Source organism: Ixodes scapularis, unplaced genomic scaffold (genome assembly GCF_016920785.2).
Source record: "Ixodes scapularis isolate PalLabHiFi unplaced genomic scaffold, ASM1692078v2 PGA_scaffold5__190_contigs__length_132052651, whole genome shotgun sequence".
NCBI classification, from domain to species: domain Eukaryota; kingdom Metazoa; phylum Arthropoda; class Arachnida; order Ixodida; family Ixodidae; genus Ixodes; species Ixodes scapularis.
The window spans coordinates 71,163,167-71,173,630 of NW_024609880.1; the positions used below are offsets into that span (position 1 = coordinate 71,163,167).

At 48.2% G+C, this 10,464-nt stretch overlaps 1 protein-coding gene and 1 long non-coding RNA gene across 2 annotated transcripts in view; one reads left to right on the plus strand and one right to left on the minus strand.

Moving 5' to 3' along the window:
* LOC8043098 overlaps positions 1-4,189 on the plus strand; it is a 30,630-nt gene extending 26,441 nt beyond the window's left edge. The window contains exon 3 of the long non-coding RNA XR_005798605.2: positions 4,011-4,189. This is a non-coding gene — a long non-coding RNA (uncharacterized LOC8043098). The remainder of the gene's footprint in view (positions 1-4,010) is intronic.
* A 4,313-nt stretch (positions 4,190-8,502) lies between these two features.
* LOC8043100 (60S ribosomal export protein NMD3) lies at positions 8,503-10,184 on the minus strand. The gene has a single exon (XM_002416019.5). It carries the CDS (start codon positions 10,082-10,084, stop codon positions 8,558-8,560), a length of 1,527 nt encoding a protein of 508 aa, XP_002416064.2. The 5' UTR covers positions 10,085-10,184; the 3' UTR covers positions 8,503-8,557.
* Positions 10,185-10,464: the final 280 nt, after the last annotated feature.

Sequence of the window (10,464 nt, forward strand, 5' to 3'; positions counted from 1 at the left end):
TGAGAGGAAAATAAAATTTGCAGCGGCACAAGCAAGCCTTAGGCCCTATGATGCCTTCGCACCATATCGGGACGTTGCGAAACGGGCAAGCAAATTCTTGTGTGTATGTTTATACAGCCGGAAGTTAGTCTGCCTCAGTGGGCGTCTGGTGTCTCAGCTATCATTATTGAAAGATTGTAGTTGCCGCTTCCATGATCTCTCTCCCCAGCTTGCCCCTCTTGCGTCCCACGTCACCTGGGTGTTGTCTAACGCAGGAGAACACGCGGGCCACTGGTGAGCGCGAGGCCGCGTGCTCACGCAGCCTATCGTTCAAACGACGGCCGGTCTGTCCCAAGTAGACTTAAGGCCGGTTCAGACACTTGCGTTTGAGTGCGTTTGAGTGCGTTGCGGCGAGAACCGAAAGCGAGTCACCGGCACATCTGTGCTTCGTATGAAGCTTGGAATCCAATTCAAAGAATCATCTTGGCACGCGATATAAGCAGCAGGGATGTCCTGGTGTCTCGCTGCCGCAACGCAGTCAAACGCAACTGTGTGAACCGGGCTTTATACTGCTTATACCACAGAGGAATCTCGTAGACGACCTCCTTGACACAAGGCACAAACTGCTTGACATGCCTTGTATCACAAGGACCATTCCTAGGTTCGGTCCCGCCTGACATCGCGCGCAGTTTGGCCAGTTGCAGGCTTAATTATTTTTTTTTACCAACTAACCCGACGGAAAAGGATGGACGATTTAGCCATAGTATCCTGTCGGCGAGTGCTGAGCACACACACACTCTCGCTCTCTCTCTGTCTGCAATTTTACCCGAATTTAGGAGGCGTTTAGGCTTTTTGCTATCGACCACTTTAGCTTCCGACTTGAAGGAATCGGGGAAGTGAGTCGAAAACAAGGAACTGGAACAAATGTAATCGTGGCAACTCGGCACGTGGTTTGATGTCGATATTTTCTCTCGCTCGCTTTGTTTTAGTTACGGACTATCCACCCCGAATTTTCATAAAAATACGCGAAGGTAACGGCACGTTCCAGTCTTAGAAATAGAGCGGGCGTTCCTTTTGAACTGCTGTAACTTGTAACGGGAACTTATTCTGACGTTGAGGACGAACAAGCTTTTGTTCCTACTCTGGAGGAACGGTACATCAGTGGCTAAAACCGGATCTAAATCTAAAATACTAAAACTCCCAAATGGCTCTCGAATATACCCCGGTGTTTCAGCGAAGATTTTCGAGAGTATTCCTAAAAATACGGTGGTCAAGAAAAACTGGAACTCTTTCCGGGAACAAACTTCCAGCCATGACGGACGTTAGAGATAAAAAAAAAAAATAATAATAATATAAGAATACCAAAGAACTGAATAATTAACCTAAACCTTGCCAAATTTTAAATTTGTAAAAATAAACAGATAGTTACAATTAGGAAGGTGGTGGGCATCATCAAAAATCACTAAATCAGTCACTTATAAAAATATTTGGGGCACGTGCTTTGTTGTTCTGGGTCCCAAAAGGCATCCAACTTCGATCCGCCCGCGCTGTTGTTCCGTTTCTTACCAAGCGCTTTTTGGCACGGCCAGCCTTGCAGCTGTAGCACGATTGATAACGTTAGCGCAGCACCGCACCAGGTCTTCCTAAATTGTACTTATTTAGTTGTTTCCGATGAAACCCGGCACGTTTGCAATATGAAATATGTTTATTTTGAATTAATGAAAGGTGAATAAGTTAATTTTTGCTAACTAGTTAATTGATATGTTTTGTCCGCCGTGGCTGGCAGTTTATGCCCCAATATGTATATATATATATATATAAGTGAAGTAAGGTAAATATTAAAAAAAAAAATCAATGGACCGGGAAAAGTTAATAAGTCAAAGATGCGTACTGTCAGAGTTACCACTTCAAAGTTTATTACTACGTTTCGAAAAAAAAAAAAGATTTTGCTCTGTATGTTTATACAGCCTTGATGGAGCAACGCCACGACGGGTCGCATCTCAGCCTCGGCGGCACCGCGCCCCGTGGAGAGATAGTGCAACCAGCCCCTGCTGCGTCGCGCGATGACGGCGCAGCAGAGGTTGGTTGCACTATCTCTCCACGGGGCGCGGTGCCGCCGGGGCTGAGATGTGCTCTGATAGCAAACCGAAACTTAAAAACCCGCCGATTTTGTGCGGTTTTTCAGAAAGCCGTACAATGCTTCGCGTGCCTTCTATCGTTCTGCAATTTATTGATTTTGTGTTTTTCGATGATGCTGAGCAATTTTCTAATTTAAACTATGCCCTTAAGCACAATATTAAAAAAAGTTAATTACGCAAAAATAATTAACAACTTAATTATCCCGGACTTTAATAATTTTCCTAAATGGCCCAGAACCAAAACGCCACAAGCCTTTTTTTGTTGCGATGAGTAGTTTTCGCAGGAGCGATTTGGCCTGCGTTCTCTGAAACACCCTGTATATATATGTATTAACCACCTTAATTTGTGGATTTATTGAACGGCTACGCTGAAACGCCCGGTATAATGTAAGATAATGCTGTCTTCTTTCTTTTTTTTTTTTTAAGACAGGAAAAAAAAAAGAAGAAATTACTGCTTAATATTATCGACCGCGGCGGGACTGCGCCAGCAGATGACGCAGGCAGCCTCTCCGGCCGATGCTCGCGTGTTATATTTAACAGTTCAGCACACTGTACAATTCAAAGGAGGGTCATGGCTTTATCAATATTGCTGATCAGCTTGTTCTCCACTCAGCTCATTCAGAGTACTGGATGCACATAGCCTAACATAGTCCATGAAATAGCATGCGTGAGCCATGTACAAGAGCAGATACGGCACACTTCCAAGAAACTACGCCTCAAAATAACAAGGAGCACAAGTTATTGTTACTAAGATTTACAAACCTGGGTTTTTCTCTAATGACTTAACTCATATTCATTGCTAACTTTGTATAAGATATTAAACTCATCTATACCAATTGTCTACAGAAGGTCCACTCAGCCTGTCCATTATTAGCACAAACTGCCACAGTGAAAACATTTTTTTTTTTTAATTCTGTGATTCATGAAATTGCCTTCACCTGCATAATACGCTACCCTTTGCCTACAGCGTCACCCCCTCTGCAGTATTTTGAGTGTCACCAACCAACAAAAGCATGGTTTTAAACATAGGTGCTATCATGCACATTGGTGCTCGTAAGGTTCTAGTATTGCTAAAGTAGACTTCACCTCACTTTTAAATCTGCCTCTTTCCCCCGATTGCAGTTTCTCTACAGTGTTCTTAAGACATTAATGAACAAATTCCAAATTGTGCACATTGGTGCTGTACTGCATGTTGAAGCTCACTGAGCCTGGTCATGCTTCTAAGTGTGAGTGGGCTCCCAATCTCCAGCAGGGCCATGAATTAATCGGACTGAATCGCTCATACTAGCTGGGAAAGAGCACCTATAGTCTGTTGTAGGCTGAGGATAGCAGGGCAAGCTCATCCCTCAAAGCCATCTACTCTTTCCACTCGAGAAGAGGGATTGTTGGAGAGAAGCAAGTGGAGATGGGGGGGAACCAACCAACTTTGATGAGCAGAAAATTTTGTAGGAGGGGCTTGTGCTGCTATTCTTATCCTACAACAGACTTCCCTAAAATATCTAGCAAGGGCGCACCCGAAATTCGGAGGTAATCATAAAAGAAAAAACAAAAAAAAAATGCTCATTAAACTTGTGGTAAAAAAAAAAAAAAAAAAAATGAAGGGGCACATGATGGATGGGCTTCACGGCTTTGCACCGGCGTGCTCGGAGAAGCAGCCAACGAGGGGCAGCACCTTGGCTAGCTAAGAGGGCCCAGAAGTCCGGGGGTGAACGCTTGGTATGTCCTTTGCACTCAAATGTTTAAAATTGTTGGAGGTGGGCACTTGGTGTAACCTCGCTGCATGCCCAGTATTTTACGGTATAGCTCTGCTCTGACAGCCACGTCTTCCATGGACTGCCAAAAGAGTGAGCCCAATGTTGCTCCAGGACTAACCGTCCCGCCGGCGTTTTGCAGAAATGGGCATCGAGAGCCAAGAGCCCCCATCTAGCCCCTTCTCTGTGGGTGGTCTCTTCACCAAGATCCGGTCGTACATCCCAACCCGCAAGGGGGGCACGGACGGCGGCCAGGGGCAGGCCCACGACGCCATGGCCGAGGTGGATGGCACTCGGGACCAGCTCATGGAGTCCCAGTAACTCCCCGAACGGCACCCGGGGTCGCACTGACTCTCCGGACGGCTCATGGGGTCCCATTAACTCTCTGGACAACTCATGAAGTTGCACTAACTCCCTGGATGGCCGATGAACTTGCAGCAACTCCTTGGACAGTTCATGGAGTTGCAGTAACTTCCCTGGCCCATCGGGTCCCTGGGACGACCTCATTCGAGACGTCTGGGGCTCCTTCTAGGACTTTGGGTCGGTTGTTTTGGACCCATTGGCCGGTATCGAGTTTGTTTCCTTCAGGCGTAAATCAGAGGTGCGGGTCACTTGCCGTAAAAATTCAAAGATTTATGTTTTGTCGAGTTCAGAGGTAAATTTAGACTGCGCGTGCTTTCTTTTTCTGGGTCGACCGTTCTGGTGCGATCCCATGGCACCATCCGATGTTGTGGAGCGACGGGTTATTTCAACACCACCTAGATGCCAAGGCCCGAGTGCTGAAGTTTCGTCACCTCAAGAGGTATGGGCACAGACTGAGCACGAGTGCTGCATCAGCAGTCAGCCAAGACTCCTGTTCTCACCGATCGAAGACAAGTTTCAGCCAATCACTGATGCAGCACTCATGTCCAATCTATGCCTGCATTTGCTACTTTTTTGGCGACATTGAAAATTTAGCATTACGGCCTTCTTACCTAGCAGGTGTTGATTGTTTGCACCCACAAGTGCTATGAACACTGTCAACAGGAAATGGGTGCCGACGATGCTGCCACTGTTTTAGCAACTTGGTTACACAGAAGGAGTTCAGCGGCGTAGGAGCGAAGAAATGGGCCTGTAGGATTTTATCCTTGAATACTAGTGACAGGAGTGTTGGCATTGATGACGGGGATGCAGAGAAACACCAAAATTATTTTGTGCGAGTGTTTTCGACGAGATATTTTGCTAGTATTGAAGTTGTTCCACGATGCTGGCCGTTTGTTCATTGTTAATGGCCATGGAAGCACCTCTAGTCAGCGGTTGTGAGTTTTGAGTAAGATCTGTTGAGCATCTGTGATGCTTTTGTACTTATTTTTGGTCTAGCATGGCAAGCTGCTTGTGTATGAATGCTGTGCAGCAAATGTTAAATACTAGCCTATGTTGGGCATGTGTTCCCTTGGCCATTAGCATACCATACCTGGCTAAATTGCTTGGACATACTTAAAAGAGCAGAAGTGCAGAACGTCTGCCTTAATTGCCTCATTCCTTGAGTTTTCAGTATGCAGTGTTTTATGTTTGCCACAATCGATGCCTCTGTTTCACCAGATGTATGGACTGTAGCTGGGTCTGGGTACAGTAAAGGTCAGTTTTATTATTTCTGCTAGGTCTCTGAAATGGTTAGAGCATTGCTTATCATTCTGAAAGTATATAAAAGTTTACTTGTTCAGTGAAAGCCTCCCGAATTGACGGCGGGGCAAGTAAGGCAGATGCCCTCTGCTTCCTCTTTTCAGTGACTCCTCGTATGAGCTCTGACATTACTAAATCATTTCAAAGTTATTTGTAGATCTCATGCACATTTTGTAATTACAGATGTCAGAAAGGAATTTAACTACAAATGCAAGGTCATAAATTATAATTATGAATAACTCCAGAAAGTGATTATGTGAATTATTAGCCAATTCTGGAAAGTCTAGAATTCTGTGTTTCTGTCTTTAGCCCATGAAAAGTATTATGACAGTGTGCTGTTAACAACAGGATGAACGACATGAAAGCTAACATATGTTCTGTGCTCAGGGTCAATTACACATTTTTGTGATGGAACCAAAATTCCCAGCTGTGAGACTACTTTGATAAGAAAAAGGACCCTCGTCGTGCCGTTTTGGATGTTTTTCTGTTTGCAGAAAATTGTGGTTATCTTCATTCCAGGAGCAAGTGTCTCATGCTCCGCGTTTTGTCTTTTCGTTAAAAAGAACACCTTCAGTGCAGGCACCACTGTCGGTCTGTTGAATATGAGAGACAGCTCTAGGCTTTTGATAAAAGGTTTCCTAGGGTGACTGTTGACACTATAGTCTTCTATTGGAATGTCCTATGTTTCATTTGGGCCTACTGCAGCAATGAAGAAAGCTCTGGCTTTTGAAAGAGTTCTGATGCAAACCTACTGATGCAAACACTGGAGCCGCCGAGATGGCGCAGCCCCTGAACTGGAAATGTGGGATGTATATGATTGTACCAGAAGCATCCACTTTCGCATTGAAAGCTCTCTGTGTTCTCCATAAGCTATAGTTGGAAGTCTACACTGGAGGTACCCATTCAATATCCATTTAGAGAATGTCACATCCATTAGGTTATACTCTCAGATGGCATGTGTATGCTGTTGGTCTCTTGTCATAAATGTGATTGTGAAATTTTTACTCTAGTTACTCGTCCAGTACTCTAACAGAGGCGGTTACTCAGCACGTTGCAGTGGGTGAAGCGCGCGGAAAAAGAGTGTTGTCATGCATGCCTCTAATCACAGCTGTAGAAGAAATAGATTGCACAAGAGAATGCAGAAATGGTGCTACACCAAGCAAGGCCTCGAAAGAGCACCAAGAGCAAATGTAAGTGCTCAAACAGCAACGAATGGCGCCATCCTGCGTGCACTAGGCGTTTTGCGCATCGAGCATCTAATTTTGTTGAAAGCGTGCATTTGCATCGTTGCAAAGGCAGCACTCACAATATAGGACTGTGTCTTTTCTCTTTCGGAGGTGCCTGTACATTTTGATGTTCCTGAGATGTATCTAGTCTTCTGTTCTTGCCAATAAACTAGTGAGGTGGTATCCCATGTCTAAGAGGTCATGTCTCGCTGAGTGAAAATGAATGCGAATGGCTGGCTTGCTTGCATCATTTTCCCTGGACTAAAAGTGCAAATTCAGGCCTCATGTTGGACACTTGCTAAAGGTTTTTTGCAGCTGCTGACACGCCAGAAACTGCAGCCTCACCGTCAATCACTCTTAGACCCTTGTAAGCAGAAGTTTGAATGACTTGTGATAAAAAGACGAAAGAAACACATGCTGGCGTGTGCAAAGTTGCATGGAAATTAAGAAAACATACTGCAAGAAATAGAACATAAACAAAGAGGTGCAAAAAGCTTTAAAATAAGAACTTAATTAAAAAAATATTCCGAGGACACCTCAACGCTTTTTATGAGTTGTGAATGCGAAGGCATGAATGTCGTTCTTCCGCTCCCTCAGTTCGTCTGCGGTGTAGTGAAGTGGACGGCCACGTTTCACTACTGCCGAGGTTGCGGCCGCCGCCGATATAGATTCCTCAGGTGCTGCCATGTTCCTCAGCGCCGAGGGGAGCAGAAATGCCCGACAAGAGAGCAGCTGCCGAAAGCGCGCCATCCTTGGCGCCAAAAGCAACAGAAGCGACTGCAGCCCCCCCCCCCCCCAGCAGCTGATGTAAAGAACCTTGGTTAGCTTGGAGGTTTGCTGGGGTGGGCACTTGATATCTACCTTGCTTACCTACATCTCAAAGGTTTTAAAAGTAGTTGGTGGGCACTTACTTTGGCGTGGACACACACTATTTTGCGAAAGGTGTTCAGTGTGCTGGACAAGGTCACAATTGGAGCAATGCGGCGCAGCTGGCGAGCTGATAGGTCCTTCGGAGGGGGTGGGTAGAGGGGGTGTGTCTGTCTGAATGGGGTACACCGATTCAATCGCAACAACCTGGTTTAATGTGCGCACCATTGATCAAAGTTCTAAATGCTCCACATCTTAATGTACAAGCACGTTTAAAAAATAGTTTGAAGAGCCAATGATAAAATTAAAGCGTTGCAAATGGAGTTCTGCAAGTTCAAAAAGTATGCAATGCTTCAAATGGGGGGGCTACCCAGTCTCTTCTGCCACTTCCACTTGACCAAGTGGCTAGCTTTAGCTATAGAGCACTTGACCTTGTCAGTCTTTACTGCAAACAAAGAGAGCGCTTCCGGAAGCAGAGTTGTAAACAGGAAATAATGAGGGCACGCTAAAAAAGAAAACTTGGAAAACTAGATTTCGAATCCATACAGCATTCACCAAACTCGTGCAACACACGCAAAAGTGCATCTGATCTCATGCGATTGTGATCGTAGTGACAGCAGAACCAGCGGCATTGTGCCGTAGTGAGCAATGGAATATCCCAACATGGAGAGGCTGCTTGCTCAAGGCCGAGACCCAGAGTGAACCTGCGGACACTGCAGCAATTTCGGCAGCCAACGATTTATGCCTATTGCCACTTGACGCTGCAACTGCCGGAATCATCCATTATGGATACTGACATGAACCGTCGGGTGAGATGAACGGTGCTTTTTTGATAGTCATCGTAATGAGTTGCTGGAATGGACCATCAGGGACAAACGGTGCCGTCAAAATCCCATTTATTCACAGACCCGATGCCAATGCGGGGCTCCCGTCATTACGCGACAGGTTCTTCTGGGCCGTCTCCCATCGGGTCATCTTCGAGGCACAGGTCATCCAGCATCTCCTGCAGCGTGATCTTAGGCAACTCGCCGTCTTCGTCATCGGTGTCCACGGCGAGCTTCTCCCTGTCCAGGTAGACATTGACGTTCTGCCGGTAGACGGCATCCTCCTCGAGCTCCTCCAGGAACTCTGTGTAGTCGCGGGCCACGCTGCTCGTCTCGGTCTCCATGTCCAGCTGCAGACGCTTGAGCTTCCAGCGCCGCTTCTGACTGCGTGACATCCGGTCCCCAAACACCTTCTTCACCAGGACCACCTCTGGACGCTTGTCCGCCTTGAGCTTCTCGAAGTGCGCGTCGTTGATGTTGGCGTTGGCCAAGTCGAAGCCCAACACCGAGTCTCCCGGCTTGAGCAGGTGTCCCAGGTGGGTGCGGCAGTGCGTGTAGTTCTCGTGCGTGCCCAGGTCGCACGCGCGGATCACCCAGGCGTCCGCGAGGACGTGCCGGAACGACAGCTTGCCCTGCCCCGCAAAGAAAGTCCGGTCGACGTCCTTGACGTGGCTCACGTCCATGACGATGTACTCGGTGAGCTGCTTGGGCGCGCAGAGACCCTGGAACGGGTTACGCCAGAACTGCTGAGCGCTGAGCTCGGACACCTGTAGGGTGCTCGGGTCCATCAGGTGGATGGAGCTGGTGACGCGGAGGCAGACGCAGATCTGGCTCATGCTGCCCAGCGAGCGCGCCACCGCCGGCGGCAGGCACACCACGTCGTCCTTGCAGACGGGCGCGATCTCCACCGAGAAGGTGTTCTTGTAGTTGAACACGTTGCTGTGCACGTCGTGCGATATGAGCTGCTGCGACATGACGTAGCGGCACGGCACCATAGTCTGCAGGAAGTCGACCAGCTTGCGCGCCTCGTCCTTCTTGGAAAAGTAAAAGTCGAGGCCGTCGTGGCACGCCTTGATGTTCAGGCAGTCCTTGTGGGCCTGGTGCTTGAGCATCAGCTGCTCTAAGTAGAGGAAGGTCTTCTTGTGCTGGACCTTCTGGCGGACCTGCACCAGGGCGCGCCAGAAGTCCTTGGCTTCGCGCCGGTGGCACTTGTCACACATCTGGTGGTTCACCGCAAACTCGACCACGAAGACCTGCTGGAGGATCGTGCCGCCCGCCACCTCCTTCTGCACGGTGAGCCTAACGCGGATACGACGCGAGTGGGGTTCGGTCCACTCGAAGCCGGCGTCCACCAACCTGACGCGGTTCAGGCCTTTGATCTTCTTGAGGAGCAGGGCGAGCAGCTCCCGGGACTCGAGGCTGGCGTGGACCCAGTGGGCCGGGGGCTGCAGGTACCGCTCGCAGCCGCGGCAGAAGTAGAGCGTGCCCTGTTTGGGGATGCCTTCGCTGATGTCCACCTCTTGGCGCAGGCACGCCACGCACATGTTGGACGGGTTCGGCTCGACGGGCACGCCGCACGTGCAGCACAGGATCTTGCACTGCCCGTCGGAGGCAGCCTCGCCTGTCGCGTACTCCATCGTTTCGCCGCTTCACCAAGCTACACGTGTGAAACGGAGGTAATAGCCGCCATACTGGCCGTCATTACGAATGTGATGCGATGGATGTACCAACATGAGCGAATATGACCAGAACTAGACCAAGGCAAATAGTTGAACCATTTTAATTGAGCGGTGAATCGCGCCACCTAGTCGGTGTTTTTCTTAATTCTGTTGAATAACTCTTGCGGAAAGGTGAACCTCCCCTTAGCCACACAATATTATAATAGACCACGCCAGACACTGCCAGAGCTGCACACCGCTACATACGCTTTTTAGTTTGGAAACTCGAGCGGCTTTCCTTCACCGGAGAAGTGCGGCGGTGCGGCTCGCTGCAATGGAGGCGCTGCCGTCGCTGTGAG